This window comes from Triticum aestivum, chromosome 5B (assembly GCF_018294505.1).
Source record: "Triticum aestivum cultivar Chinese Spring chromosome 5B, IWGSC CS RefSeq v2.1, whole genome shotgun sequence".
Taxonomy (NCBI): domain Eukaryota; kingdom Viridiplantae; phylum Streptophyta; class Magnoliopsida; order Poales; family Poaceae; genus Triticum; species Triticum aestivum.
In genome coordinates this window covers 384,354,133-384,368,390 of record NC_057807.1, presented here as the reverse complement: position 1 = coordinate 384,368,390, position 14,258 = coordinate 384,354,133, and the positions used below count along the sequence as shown (strand labels likewise).

Genomic DNA, 14,258 nt, shown 5'->3' with positions numbered 1-14,258 from the left:
TGATTTATTATTTTGTGTCTAGGTGCTGCTAACGAGGTGTTGCGTGGTTCTCCTACTGGATTGATAACCTTGGTTTCTAGCCTAGGGAAATACTTATCTCTACTGTACTACACCATCCCCTCCTCTTCGGGAAATCCTAACACAGCTCACAAGTAGCACTCTCCGAGCTCCTTGCGCCCCTCCCTCTTGCCGCTGCCACCGGTGGGCGCGATCGGGCGTTTCCCACGCAGCGCCATGGTGTGGCTGGCGGTGGCGGCCCCTTCCCTTCCCCGACGCAGGCCCATGACTTGGGCGAGCGGGCCTGGATGGCGACGAGGCGACGATGGTGGCTTCGGGAGGGCAGGGACCGGCGGCGCTCTGCAAGCCCAGATCTGAGCCCCTTTGGGGCCGATCTGGGTCGGGATGGGCCGGCTAGGGCTGCGACGGGTCATCTCTGGCTGGTCCGGTGAGCACTTCACGATGGGGGCGGCGGCTACTATGTAGCATCTGCTGCAGCACGGCGGCAGGAGCTTCATAGGCCCAATCTAGTCCCGAACGGGCAATTGGCCAGGTGTGCTCCCGCTACTGCATCCGGTCTGCTACCGCCTGAGCCGGTGGAGGTTGTTCCCTCCCACGTGGCTATGGTACTGCATGCCCCTATCTATGGGTGATTCATTTTGGTCCGACCGGCCTCACAACGTTTACCGTGGTGAGACGGCGGTGAGGTTCTCTTGACTGTGTTGGCGCATGTTGGTGGGCGGCGAAGGTGGTGGAGCAGACGGTTGGTCCTGAGTTGTGGGTGCGAGGGGTCGGGAGAAATCTCTGTCGGGTCTCGCCGGCACCAATGCGGTGCCGCATGTGGGTGCCGCCATCCTTCTTGAAGGGTGTCGTGTGGACCTTTCCCCCACTCCCCTCTGTGTACCGGGAGAAATGCTAGGATTCATCCGAGCAACAACGTCTTCATCATCACAATCCTTCTTGAAGGTGTTGCTTGATACACGGCAATTCTATGTCATTGAAGCATGGTGAAAGTCTCCGTTGGGCGCAACGGTTGCAGGATCCCATCGCTTTCGTAGATCCGGCGATGTTGGCATTATTTCTCTTATTTTTCTCTTGTCTTTTTTGGCGTGTTTGGCTTGTTTGCCACAACATTGCTTAAGCTGTTGTATTGGGTCGTTGCTATATTAACATAGCGGAGCGAAAGCCTATTTTAAGTCGTCACTAGGTAGCCTATAGACCTGGACTTTTGTTCCGAATGATATTTGCACTGTCTTGGGGGAATAAATTGAAAGTTTTCTTTATCTTTAGAAGAAAAGAAAAAGTGCATCAGCCGAATGCCGACCGGCTGGTGGGGCACTCGTAGATCGCTCTCCCATGTTCGATGCGCCTCTGGCAGGTGGGCCCGGCAATCAGCTCATTTTCGTCATCGTCCATCAAGGCTTTGTTTTGGAACGGAGGAAGAAAAAGAAAATCTGATTCGCCTTGGGCTAATCCGCGCAATAATTATCGCGAGGGGAGGGAGCCCGAACGACCAAAGCAAAGCAGAGCGAGAAATCGGCCGGTCTCCCCTCGCTGGACTAACCAGAGACGAGAGCAGAGAGAGCACAGCGCAGAGCCAAGACAGCAGCCTCATCGCCGCCGGTTGTTTGCTTCCCGCCGCTCCACGAAGCCGGCTCCGCCTCCCCGACTCAAGCCGGAGCTGCGCCTCCCTCCCTCCCTTCTATTGGTATCGGTTTATCGCGCGGCTGGCCGGTGGTGCTGCCGTGTGCTGCGGAGAAGAGGACCGGAGGGGGCGAAGCATGGACGGATCCGCCGCGGCGGAGCTGGAGAGGGCGGAGAGGGTGGTGAGGCGCTGGGACTCCACGGCGTCCGCGCCCGCGGGCGGCGGGGGCGGGGGCGGCGGGGAGGACCAGATGCTGTTCGACGGCGGCGGAGACCGGGTGGAGGCCGAGCGCTTCCTCCAGGCGGTGGACGACCTCCGCCGCCTCGCGCCGCCGTCCCCCGGCAGCCCGCGCCGCACCTCCTCGGCGGGGGCCTCCGGCGCCGTCCAGGTCGCCATGGCGCGGCTCGAGGACGAGTTCCGCCACGTGCTGGCGTCGCGCGCGGTCGACCTCGAGATCGAGGTGCTCGCCGACCTCAGCTCCCTCTCCATGTGCAGCGACCGCTCCAGCTTCTCCGACGTCGGCGACGCGCCGCCGGTGGACGACGAGTCCGTCGAGTCCTCCGTCGGCCGCCGCAGCAGCTACCGCTCCATGCGCAGCATCCGCGAGATCGACCTCCTCCCGCCCGAAGCCGTCAACGACCTCAACGCCATCGCCTCCCGCATGGCCGCCGCCGGCTACGACCGCGAGTGCGTCCAGGTCTACGCCTCCGTCCGCAAGCCGGCCGTTGACTCCGCCCTGCGCCGCCTCGGCGTCGAGAAGCTCACCATCGGCGACGTCCAGCGGCTCGAGTGGGACGCCCTCGAGGTCAAGATCCGCCGCTGGATCCGCGCAGCCCGCGCCGCCGTCCGCGGCGTTTTCGCCAGCGAGCGCCGCCTTTGCTTCCTCATCTTCCACGACCTTCCCCTCTCCAACCCCACCATCGCCACCCCCGCTCCCACCACGACTCCCGCCGCCCCCTTCGTCGAAACCGTCAAGGGCGCCGCGCTGCAGCTCTTTGGCTTTGCCGAGGCCATCAGCATCGGCCGCCGCTCGCCAGAGAAGCTCTTCAAGATCATTGATCTGCACGATGCACTGGTCGATCTGCTGCCTGATGTCTCCGATATCTTCGCCGCCTCCAAGGCCGGGGAACCCATATATGTGCAGACAACCGAGATCAGGGCGCGTCTGGCTGATGCTGTCCGTGGGGTACTCTCTGAGTTCGAGAACGCCGTTCTCCGTGACCCCTCCAAGACTCCAGTGCCCGGCGGCACCATCCATCCCCTCACTCGCTATGTGATGAATTACATTGTCCTCATTTCCGACTACAAGACGACACTTTCTGAGCTGATCGTGTCACGACCATCAGCTAGCTCGCGTGTTCCTGCCGATGGCAATGATCTCACACCGTCATTTCCTGATCTGGACCTTCCTGATCCTGACAGCCAGTTACCACTTTCTGCTCATCTTATCTGGACTATTGTGGTTCTTGAACACAACCTTGAAGGCAAGGCATCACTCTACAAGGACCCGGCACTCTCTCACTTGTTCCTAATGAACAATGTGCACTATATCGTGCACAAGGTAAAGGACTCGCCTGAGCTCCGGGGACTCATTGGCGATGTGTACCTAAAGCGGCTCACAGGTAAGTTCCGGTTGGCAGCCACAGCTTACCAGCGCAGTGCATGGCTTAAGATCCTGAATTGTCTAAGAGACGAGGGTCTCCATGTCAGCGGTGGCTTTTCATCAGGAATATCCAAATCAGCACTTCGGGAGCGCTTCAAGTCTTTCAATGCTGCGTTCGAGGAGGCACATAGGGCTCAGTCTGGGTGGTATGTGCCTGACACACAGCTGAAAGAAGAGCTTAGGATCTCAATAGCAGAGAAGCTGCTCCCAGCATACCGGTCCTTCCTTGGTCGATTCCGGCATCATATTGAGAACGGGAGGCATCCAGAGTTGTACATCAAATACACAGTTGAGGACCTTGAGATATCCGTGACGGATTTCTTCGAGGGGTCTCCACCTCCACCGCATAATAGGAGGAGATCCCATGGATGAGAGATTGCTTGAAGCTTGCAGTAGCTGTATCACTTGGTTGTGTGTTGTTGCCGAGCATTCTTTAATTCTTCGGTGAAGCCAGTGCAGGCAGTCGGGTATGTATTTTGTTTCACTCTCCTGAGACTTAAGGGTGTAGTTGGTGATGATTTCTTCTACTAGAGGTAATCTGAAACAGAATCAGGATCATATTGACGCTGTCAAAAGTCTTGGGTGTTTCTTCCTCAGTTGGCGATCTTGTTCATTTGTTTAAGTGTTGTTGTAATTTTGTGTAGCAGCATGTTCATATAGGAATGTTCTTTTAGTAATGTCGCATAGTTGTAAGTTGTAATTTCCTGGTCTTGGTTTGACCTTTAGCTGGGTGTCCTGTCTTGTTCTTGGTTGAATCAAATATATATACAAAGATTGCACTTGGTAGATTAGATATAAAATCAGCTGTGCTACTTGTGCTGCAATTTTATATTATGTAGGATCAAGTTCTTGCCTTAAGTTTCAGTGTTGAGGTTTCCACCCCAGGTCCCTTTTCAAGTGAAATACGAATATCTAAATACTCCCCTGTCTTGAATTATTGGTAAATAAACCCTATGCTCTAGCAGATGGCAGCAAATTGATTGATCAATGTATCATCTTGTTGCACTCGGCAGTAGAGGCTAGAGTATCAGAGTTTTGATTTGGGCTGGTATTTCATTACATAGAAAAGAAGGCCCTGTTAACCAGTGGTGCAACCATAATATGCTCATCATGCATTTGTCCCTACTAGTGCTTGATCATAGAAAAGCAAATAGAAATAGAAGGTGATAGAAAAGAGGCCAGAATAATAGTAATAATATTCAGATTCTGCTATTTCTATTAAACCTTTCATAAAATTTATCACATAATTCATCGTTCCTGGCTGTTACTCCCTCTGTAAACTAAGATCTTGTAGATCACTACTTAAAAGATCTTATCTTAGTTTACAGAGGAAGTACCTGCTATCACAAATTAAGTACTCCCTCTGTAAAGAAATATAAGAGCATTTAGATCACTACTGTAGTGTTCTAAATGCTCTTATATTTTCTTTACGGAGGGAGTACATTACAGGTGCTCTGAAAGGAAAAGAAAGAAAAAAGCTATATCTTCCAGAATAAGCATGCGAATATTGGTAAGAATGAGGTAATGTCACTCTTTGGGTAGTACTACTACCCAAGTGTGAGCGGAAGGGTTCATAACGAGAATACAGTTGAGCGAGAAGCAATGAGAGACATTTGTTGCCATGCATACAGCTCACAGCTTAAATAGCATTATTACAACCCGACCCAACATTGCCGAATACAGAGGCCGGCACAAGGGACACTGATTGCATCGTCGTCATCATCATAATAAGCAGCCAATCATTCCCTCCCCTGCTGTGTCGTTGGAACAAATCCAGCACATGCTAACCGCATAACCGATGCCGCATCACGTAACAGCAAGCAAGGGACCCTAACAAACATCCAACCCAATTGGCAGTTCCGGCAAGGCAGAGCCGAATTATTCTCATTCTCAAGCGAACAAGCAGGTGCGCTACAATGTACGTATTGTGCTACTCCCTCCGTTCCTAAATATAAGTTGTTTTAGAGCGAAAGTGCTATTGTGAGCTCGAGCTCACAGGCTCCCTTTGCTACAGTACACGCGAAAAATATATTTAAATAGTTCAAAAAAATCTGAATTTTTTTGGCAACAAACATTGATATCTTTTTCACATGCATGCAAAATTTCATGAAAAAATGACATTCATGCAGGTCTCGGAAAAAAAGACAAAATCGATGCTCCAAAATGTATCCAAAAACAGTTTTTTTGAAGCATGATTTTGTTTTTTTTGCCGGGACCTCCACAAATGTCATTTCATTACGAAAATTGGTACGCATGTAGAAAAAACATCAAAGTTTCTTGACAAATAATTTCAGATTTTTTTGAATTGTTTTACTATTTTTTCTGATTTTACTGTTTATCCGAGATCACTGGTGCCCGGGATCAATTCCTCCGTGTCCGTTTTAGAGATTCTATAATATGGACTACATAGGGAGCAAAATGAATGAATCTTATAATTTATTTTTTTGGGGAGGGTGTATGTGGTTTATGTTGAAGTCTCTAAGAAAGGCTTGTATCTAGGAACGTGGGGAGCACGTTTTAGTTCTTGATATATAGGAAAGCATTGGCAGCATGTGATGGTTTTGTCGAGCAAAGCTGTGATGATGGCTGACTCGTGGAAACCTCCCTGAGGTGGCATGGCGTGGCGTGGTGGCGACCTCCCTGCCTTGATCTTTCTACCGGTTTTACCAGTAGCACGGACGCCAGGCCAGGTGAAAGCTCGCTCTGACCGACCCGGGAGGCGAGGCGAATGCCATTTGGTTTGGTTTGGTTTGGTTTGATTGAGATTGATACTTCCCTGTGGTGTTCGGTGCCAGGGCGACGACGAGCGCCGGAGAGAAGTCAGCGGGCGCCCGTGAGGCGTGCCAAAATTCCAGCGTCCGATGGTGCGGCCAGTGCGCGCGCTCGTGCGGCTCGTGAGGCCGGGAAAGCGAGGGAAGGCGCCCCCGATCCGTCGTCCGTGGATCCTCCCTGCCTTTTCCAACCGCAAACACGTACAGGTGGTGCCTGCCGTGATCGATGCCGACGGCCGCCCCGCCCCGCCCTCCCTCCGCTCCGCTATGGGCGCGCCATGTGGATGTGGAGGCGCACTCGTCGTTGAGGATGTCGCGAGTCTGGAGCAGCACAACTGTGATCCCGCCGAAAGCAGGACCGGGATGGCTTCGTCGCTTGGTCTAAATTCCTTGCCACGGCGGCCGGGTATATTCTCCATGCCGAATGCAAGTCTCAGTCTACTGCTGCTGCTTTGCGATTGCGCATCTTCCCTTTTTGGCTCTTATTATTGCGCGGCCGCAAAGGGTGCTTGTGCTCGTGCGTTTTTTTTTCTTTTGGGATTCCACTATTATACAGCTGATTCAAGGGCAGTCAAGACTCAAAAGGGGGTACGGATTTCTTGCTCCCGGGTTCCATGCAGACTGGTTTTTGGGAGAAGAAAAAAATAAATCAACATCCATACTTTGAAGTTTAAAACGTATGCGTGTATACAAGGATGTATGCAGCTTATTTTTTGATCAGAGGGAGTACTACATTTCTGTAAAATTTCATGATGAAATACTAGTATGTTGTAGCGTGAGCTGCACAATAAAACAAAATCATGGACTTGTATAGCGAATAGTGTATGTGCTAGAAATATATGATTTTTTTTTCTGATCAAATTGAATCCACAAGCTATACATGTAGGTTCACAAACTTCAACAGCAGGTAGAGGTTTTGCAGCTGTGCGTAAAACATCTGAAAATTGCGAGGTTTCAGTCTTTCAACGACTATACTAATCTCCTCGCAAAAAAAACCCGACTAGACTAATCTTGGGATGCTGAAACCAAAAGGGAAATTTCAACACATTTGTAGCAACAAATAATTGCACTCGCAGCAGTACTATTGACAACATTCATAGTTCACATAAACTAGAAACAATACGTGATCTACCAAAGAGGAGTATCATACACCACACATCCCCCGTAATACCACACATGAACTGTTCCTATCATATATAATCATCCTTACAGTGATGCATGCACTGTATGAAGAAACCAATGGAGAAGGATTTAACAAGGAAGAAACCCTTCCAAGGACCGTATCCCAACGACTAGAATTAGCATGGCCGATCCCTCTGCTAAATACCAAAATTGTTCTAGCATATCCACTTCAAAGGATCTGATGAGGTGGCCTCATCAGATGCGTTACTCCCTTTTGTTTTCTTCGTCATCTTCGTCAAAAGATGTCACACTATCTGTGTTCTTCGTCATCTTGACGTCTGTTGACGAAGCTATGCTCCACCCGTTGTTGGAAACAATGGGCCTTGGCCTTATTAATGACAGGCTGTCCTCTCGATCAAACTTTTCACTTGCGTCATTGGTAAATCTGAAATGAAAAGCCCAAGAGCTTCAGAGAACATATCCATTTCTATCCACAAAGATCTAAATTGCACTTTGGTTAGCTCAAAATTCTTACATGATGCAGCAAAGTGTTTACATGAGAAAAAAAAGATAAGTTGTAATGTAATTTCATTGTACAATGTATAGCAGGTTTTGAGAAATTTTAAAATTAATGTCCTGTCAACATTTTGTGAGGTTGCACGTTAGCATTTGTGACAAAATGGCAGTAGCTCGGGCCCCGCAACAGCCCCCCGCGTCTGCCCCCCGCTCGGGCGACTCGGGGGCTCCCCAACCCTAGCTGCCGCCGGGCCTAGCCCATCTTCCTCCCCTCCTTCCGCCGCCGCCGGAGGACGCCGCCGGCTTGTGCCCGGAGGCCGACGGCGGTGGCGGGGGCTCTTCCTCCCTCCCGCATCTCAGGGGTGACGGGGCCCCAACATGCGTGGAGGTGCGGCCGATCTAGATGCGACGGCGTTGGCTTCGACGACGGCGGCGGCCGGCCCTACCTCGGGCCATGGGCGGCGGCTGCGGCGGCTGGCCTGGATCGGGCGGCGGCGCGATGCGTTCTTCGGCGGCATGTCATCTGGCTTTAGATCGGCGGCGGCGTCGAGGGCTTGGTGGACTGCTTGGCGGCACCCATGGCAGATCTGTTCTGGCCGGTGTAGCCAGTGGTGGTGGTCATCTTCTTCGTCGGTGGTGGCCGGCCAGAAGCTTGGTGATCGGATCTCGAGATCCATCATCTAGTCCCGGTTGCGAGTTGAGGAGACATGGTTGCCGGTGAAAACCGAGCCGATGGCAGGAGATGGCGACGTTCTACGCCGTTACCTTGATGAAGGCATCGTCGTGTAACTACTGTCGACCCACTCGTGCTGCTCCGGGGGAAACCCTAGGATCTGGTGTTCCAGATCGGACGATGGCGGCACTGCGGTGTCGTTTCTCTCTTGGGAGCATCGTTTGTGGAGCAGCGCTGGAAGTCAGAGGCAGGAGGTGGAGCGGCTTCGTCTTGCACGGAGCTTCGGTGGAGATGTCAAGTCATGCCTGACCGACAGGTGCTACGCTTGGTCATGCCTGGTCGGCAGGTGCTATGCACGACAGATCTTCCAAGGACTTCAAGCTGTGTCGGCTGGTGGTACTTGGCAGCATGGCGCTGAGGTATATCAGTGGCGACCGCGACCGTGGTGGCGTCGACGATAGCTAGACCGAGCAAGGTTGATGCATCAGTACAGTTCTGAAGATGGAGCGGTGGCAGTTGGCGGCGACGGCCTCTGAGAGCACGCCGGACCGGTGTGTGCCCCAGACCCGGCAAGTGGCTAGGTTGGGGTCTCAGGTCTTAGATGTTAGGCTTGGCTGCAATGTCTGTTTGGTATTAGGCCCAGGCTATCTGCGCCCCTTCATCAACTGGATAGGTGTAGCGACATTTGTTGCTTAGACGGCGGCTTTAGTCTTACTGTTGTATGACTTTGTAAGGTCTTGTGAGAATAATTAATAAAGTGGCCGTATGCATCGCCCAGATGCAGAGGCCGGGAGTCATCCTCCTTTTCTAAAAAAAAAGACAAAATGGCAGTAGCAGGCAACACTTCCCAAGAATAAATGGTAGCACGACTGAAGAGACAGCTTAATGGCATGCTCTCAAATTTCCTGATATTCGTAGAACAGATGATTGGTACTGCAATTCTACTGCTAGGAAATCGCAATGAGACAGTAAGGCCATGTATTAGCCAGGTTGAAGTCACCAAAAGAGTAGGATAATACCTCATTGAGCTCTGAGAAGGTGCCCACAGGTAGGAAATGACGCAAAGAAGTGAGAATGATAGGGCATGCCAGAAAGCAGGAATTATCCATGCATACTGCCACCGCTCATTGAACACATCTGTCGATTTGAAGTAAATCTGCAAAAAGTTACAATTCTGCTATCAAAGAACAAAAAGTAGACGCATGACCAAGTGAGATGTAGTACATTGCATCTGAACAAAAAAAAAAAGCCAGATTCTTAAAAATAGAAAGGTACGGGTATGATTTGAAAGAATACCCCCTCCACAAAGGGTGAAGACAATGACTAAACAATATTTTGGCAATCCAGAATCCAAATATAATTTTTAATACATCACTATACCTCATAGCCAATCCAGCCGATAGATACCAGAACAGTAATAGCCAATGCAATAGTGAATTTCCTATAAATGTCAAGTTTGGCCATCAACCTTCTTGCCTATAAAGAACACAACAAAAAAGATCATGAATGGTCCGTGCATTTCCTTAAATTAAACTGGGTACAGAAAAAAAAGGATAGCACACCATAACAGATACTGCAAACAAAATAATAGAGAATAACGAGCAGAAAAGAGATTCTGCTCACCTGAAGTTGGCTAAGGGTCTTGGCTAGAGAAATAAATATCCAAACAATGAATGAAGCATCCAAGATAGCCACTGGATAGACCAAAAATAGCCGAGCTTTTCCAGACAGATCATTCACAGTACCTAGATTTTCCACTAGCTCAAGAATTTCTGTAGCTACAAAGAATGTTCCTCCAAGCATGACCACTTTCGATGTCAGACCACCCAAAGTAGGCCTCACAACTCCATACCCCATCGAGACAATGAGAATAATAAGACGAGCCACTGTTCTTTTAATAGTCCCAAATGTTACAGCCCAAAATGTGATGGCCTTTGCCCGAACTCCAGTCTCATTGAACTCAGCATATTCAAAATACCACAACGCCATCTCAAGCATACCCAATGTAATAACAAGAGTAATACAGTTCTGAAGTGGAAGAACCTCTCGCCAGAACTTCATGTATTGATAGAACCAGTAGATACCAAGTATCACGAAAGCAAATGACATCAGCCCAAAAAAGTTCTTAAGAGGTGCCATCCGACCTGGAAGGTAGCCAGTAGGATTTTTCCATATGGTTTTCCCGTCGATTTCCAGTCCAGCAAGTGCCGGGTCACAGTGTATAAAGTACATGTTGTACATCCCAGTTTTCTTTACTGGAATGGTCCTTGAAGGCAGCGTTGCAATCAGATCACTTCCATCAAAAGAAGCAACAAACAACTGTGGCCAGCCAGGATTCACCTGCGATGGGCGGTAGATGACAGAGCCTTCAACACAAGCTCCCAACTTTGCAAGATCTGATGTACAACAAATTGCTTTTTGACCACCATATGCCGATCCACCAATCATTTCACGATCTTCTATTTCAAAGACAATTATCTGAACCTTAGATGAACTAGTTTCTTTCACAGAATCATTAGCCTCCTCTGGCCTCCTAAAAGTAATCTTGTCAAACCTGAAAAGTGGAGGAAATGTGAAATTCGAGTCTACAGGAAGGAAGGATGGCAGCAAGCTAAGCACCTAATTATAGTGAACCGAGCTAATGCAATTTGAATTGCTCAATTAAAGTAGCAACCAATAAATAATGAGTACAAAATGCACGTGCACATTTCTACTACTCCCTCCGTCCAAAAATACTTGTCATCAAAATGGATAAAAATGGATGTAGCTAGAACTAATATACATCTAGATACATCCCCTTTTATTTATTTTGGTGACAACTATTTCCGGACGGAGGAAGTAGTATACAAACATGCTAGTATGCATTTCCATAACAAATTTAAATTGAAGGAACAGGGTGTCATTTCCTTTGCTTTTTAGTTTATTGGACATGTACTTGGAGAAAATTTAAAGTTTGATTGACCTTGCCCCTCTAAAAGTAGTGCTTCCCTCCCATAAAAAAAAAGTACTACACGCCTACACCAACTCATGCCATAAGTTGCAAACTAATCAAGCATAATTAACTCAACAATGCACACGTAGCCAGAATTACTCAGCGGGAATGGTGCCCCTCTCAGCATAATTTCCGTGAAGATCCAATTGCGCCCTCTCAGGAGAACCTACTCACTTTGACCTATCTACTACCAAAAACCATCCAAATGCCCGACAGAACCCCGGGGACGACGGGATCCAAGATCTCATCTGCAGAACGAGGCTCCACTACACCGCGGCCGTCTGTAAAGGCGATGCAAGCAAGCCACTGGGGAGCAAAAACCGCAAGACAAACTACCGTATGAAGGCGTCGGCGGCGGCCTCGTCATCGTCCTCCTCGGCGGTGGCATTGGCGGGGGAGACGGGGGCGTAGAGGCCCTCGCTGCCGGCGTGGAGGATGAAGGCATTGCCCTTGTTGAGGAAGCTGAGGCCGCTGTACTCGTGCACCGAGGCCTCGCCGGTGCGGAGGAGCGACGGGACGGCTACGGCGAGGAGGAGGAGGAGGAGGGCGCGTGCGGCCGCCGTGTTGGCGGCCATGAGGCGGGCGTGTGGAGGGAGGGGTAGGGGAGGACACGCGAGGCTGGATCTGGCCTGCGTGAAGCTGATGAGTGGAGTGGGTCGGCGGAGTTGGGGGAAATGGCAAAACCGCAAAGGCCAAGCGGAGCCGCTGTCGCCTGGGGTAGGAAGGAAGAAATGGGGGAGAAAGGCTGTGTCGGCGACTGGACTGGACCAGTTAAAATGGTTATTCTTTGAGTTTGATGGTTAAAAATTGGTGTTGGTCAATGACAGGCTGAGACTAAAAGAGTTCTTAACTCGGTTCTTAATTAGGTCCATCCTTCCAGGAAGAAACCACCTGTTGCTCGCTCTTCGTAGGGAACAAAATGATTTTATTTAACTTGGCTTCACCAAAAACCCAGTTGCCGAAAATAAAAACATTTAGTATAACTGTGCAATTAAAAAACACGGTTGTAGAGAAAACGTTATCATAGCTATCGCTTTTTTTAGAATGATTTGCTGCATTTTATTAAAATGACTTCGACACGTTTCTGGGCTGCCACCGTAATAATACACTCCGGTGGTATCTGGAACCAAGTTTTACAAAGTTTATTTATGTAAGCTTCACTGGCCGAATTATGCATGACTTTATTCGTCGCTTGTTCCACCATTTGACCATAAACTCCTCAAATGAAAAGGGAGCAACTCCTTCTCCTCTTTGACAATCGGCCCATTGGTTGAAGGATCCTTCGTCTTATCGTTGATCTTGTGGATGTCTAGGAGTCAGCTTCAAGGTCAGCTTCGTGACACCAACCTCCCAATGCCAGCTGAATAGCCCACCTGCATGCGAGTGCCAAATTTTGACCAACTTTGGATCGATGATGGAGAGGAGAAATGGCACGATACTGCCAGGAAGGCTCCATGGTGATTCTGTAGAACCGCTCCCCCGCCTTCACAATCCAGCGTGTTGACATTGCACCATCTGCGTTGACCTTCATCCAGTTCTCCTCAGGCGGGCACCACTTCTTTGTAACAAGGTGCTTATTGTGTTTGCTTCTTAATGGACCACCCTTCATTCGTCCAGCAAGTACAACACCCGATCTTAAATGAATGTAGGATCTTCAAACTTCTTGGATGAAACAGAAAGTATCCACACATATTTCCCAGAGGTGACCTGGGTTATCGAACTCACGAGAGGAAGGTCCCCTTGAAGTTAGGGTTTGTAACAAGCTTTTATTAAAGAAACAATTCCAGCTTTTGACCGGATCGAAATCAACAACCTTGAGTTGAATACTTACGATAAAAATAGGTATGTGTATTGAGGTCTTAATGCTTACAACCATGTATTTGTGTTGGGACCAAATATGATCTTAATTTGTGTGCTGGAAGTCACCCATCGAGATGTACTTGTTATGAACCAAAACGAGAGATGTGTCCAAATTGCATCTTGGCCAGCACGCGTGCTGGATCAAGAATCGGTTGTCCAACCGCCCTATCTGCCTCGCGGGGTTGCCTTAATAATTAAGATTATAATAATCAGACAAGAGCTTTGGGTGTTTAATGACTACACATATTAAACCCCAGAGAGATAGGATCCATGTTACTGTACCAAACCCTTCTATCACTGGTGTTCAGAATAACACTTCACGGTCTCCCTGCCCTTAGCCTCTCCGTGGAACGGTCGCGGTCACATGGAACGCCGACTTTGGTGATGTTTCTTCTGGTGCGCCTCCTCCTGATTTCTTCTATCTCCTCCTTCACTCCATGTTCCCACTGGATTATGTCCATATTTAGCCCATTTCATGTAGAAATACAATAAAAAGAGTATTTGTGGAATCCTTTGCATTCATTAGTCATTAGTGGTAATATCGGAGTGAATTTCTCGGTTTAAACAGAGGGTAGGTGAGTGTAAAAATATCACTCATCAACTCTCCGAAGCTTAAACTTGATCGTCCTCGAGCAACATAGAGATAAATCCGAACCATAAGGAACTCAGTTGTTTAAACCGAAATACGAGAAGGTTTTGGTTCACTTATGATCAGTACGCCTAGATAGCCCTCCGCTTCTTGATCTGAAAACTTAGCATAGCTGTATATATGGCATGGTTATTATGCAAGTGTTAGTGAAGCAAAGATAATCAACTCAAAGTTTTTGATCTACTGGATAAAACAACTTCGCAACACTCAATTCTATTTCCTCTAGGTAACACTTGCTCGCCGAGAATGCATGGGAGAGTTTCCTTTGGATAGAGCCAATTAAACATAAATTATGGAGTGAAAGGCATGTAAAGAAACATGATTCTAGAGTGCTCATAAACATACCCACAAATGTCTCATCCTCACAGCT

General features: G+C 49.0%; 2 protein-coding genes across 2 annotated transcripts; one reads left to right on the top strand and one right to left on the bottom strand.

Moving 5' to 3' along the window:
* Positions 1-1,470: 1,470 nt before the first annotated feature.
* Positions 1,471-4,105, top strand: LOC123111979 (exocyst complex component EXO70B1). The gene has a single exon (XM_044532863.1). It carries the CDS (start codon positions 1,779-1,781, stop codon positions 3,675-3,677), a length of 1,899 nt encoding a protein of 632 aa, XP_044388798.1. The 5' UTR covers positions 1,471-1,778; the 3' UTR covers positions 3,678-4,105.
* Positions 4,106-7,104: 2,999 nt separating this feature from the next.
* LOC123111978 (transmembrane protein 87A) lies at positions 7,105-12,081 on the bottom strand. Its single transcript, XM_044532862.1, has 5 exons — positions 11,716-12,081; positions 10,011-10,941; positions 9,768-9,863; positions 9,407-9,543; positions 7,105-7,643 (listed from the first exon to the last, which is right to left on the bottom strand). Exons 1-5 carry the CDS (start codon positions 11,952-11,954, stop codon positions 7,463-7,465), a joined length of 1,584 nt encoding a protein of 527 aa, XP_044388797.1. The 5' UTR covers positions 11,955-12,081; the 3' UTR covers positions 7,105-7,462.
* Positions 12,082-14,258: the final 2,177 nt, after the last annotated feature.

Bases quoted from the DNA above. Each gene is read 5' to 3' on its own strand.
- LOC123111979 (XM_044532863.1), top strand. From the start codon at position 1,779: ATGGACGGATCCGCCGCGGCGGAGCTGGAGAGGGCGGAGAGGGTGGTG.
- LOC123111978 (XM_044532862.1), bottom strand. From the start codon at position 11,954: ATGGCCGCCAACACGGCGGCCGCACGCGCCCTCCTCCTCCTCCTCCTC. The intron at 9,544-9,767 runs GTATAGTGATGT...AACTTTTTGCAG, and splicing joins TCGGCTGGATTGGCTATGAG to ATTTACTTCAAATCGACAGA. The intron at 7,644-9,406 runs GTATTATCCTAC...TTTTCATTTCAG, and splicing joins CCTTCTCAGAGCTCAATGAG to ATTTACCAATGACGCAAGTG.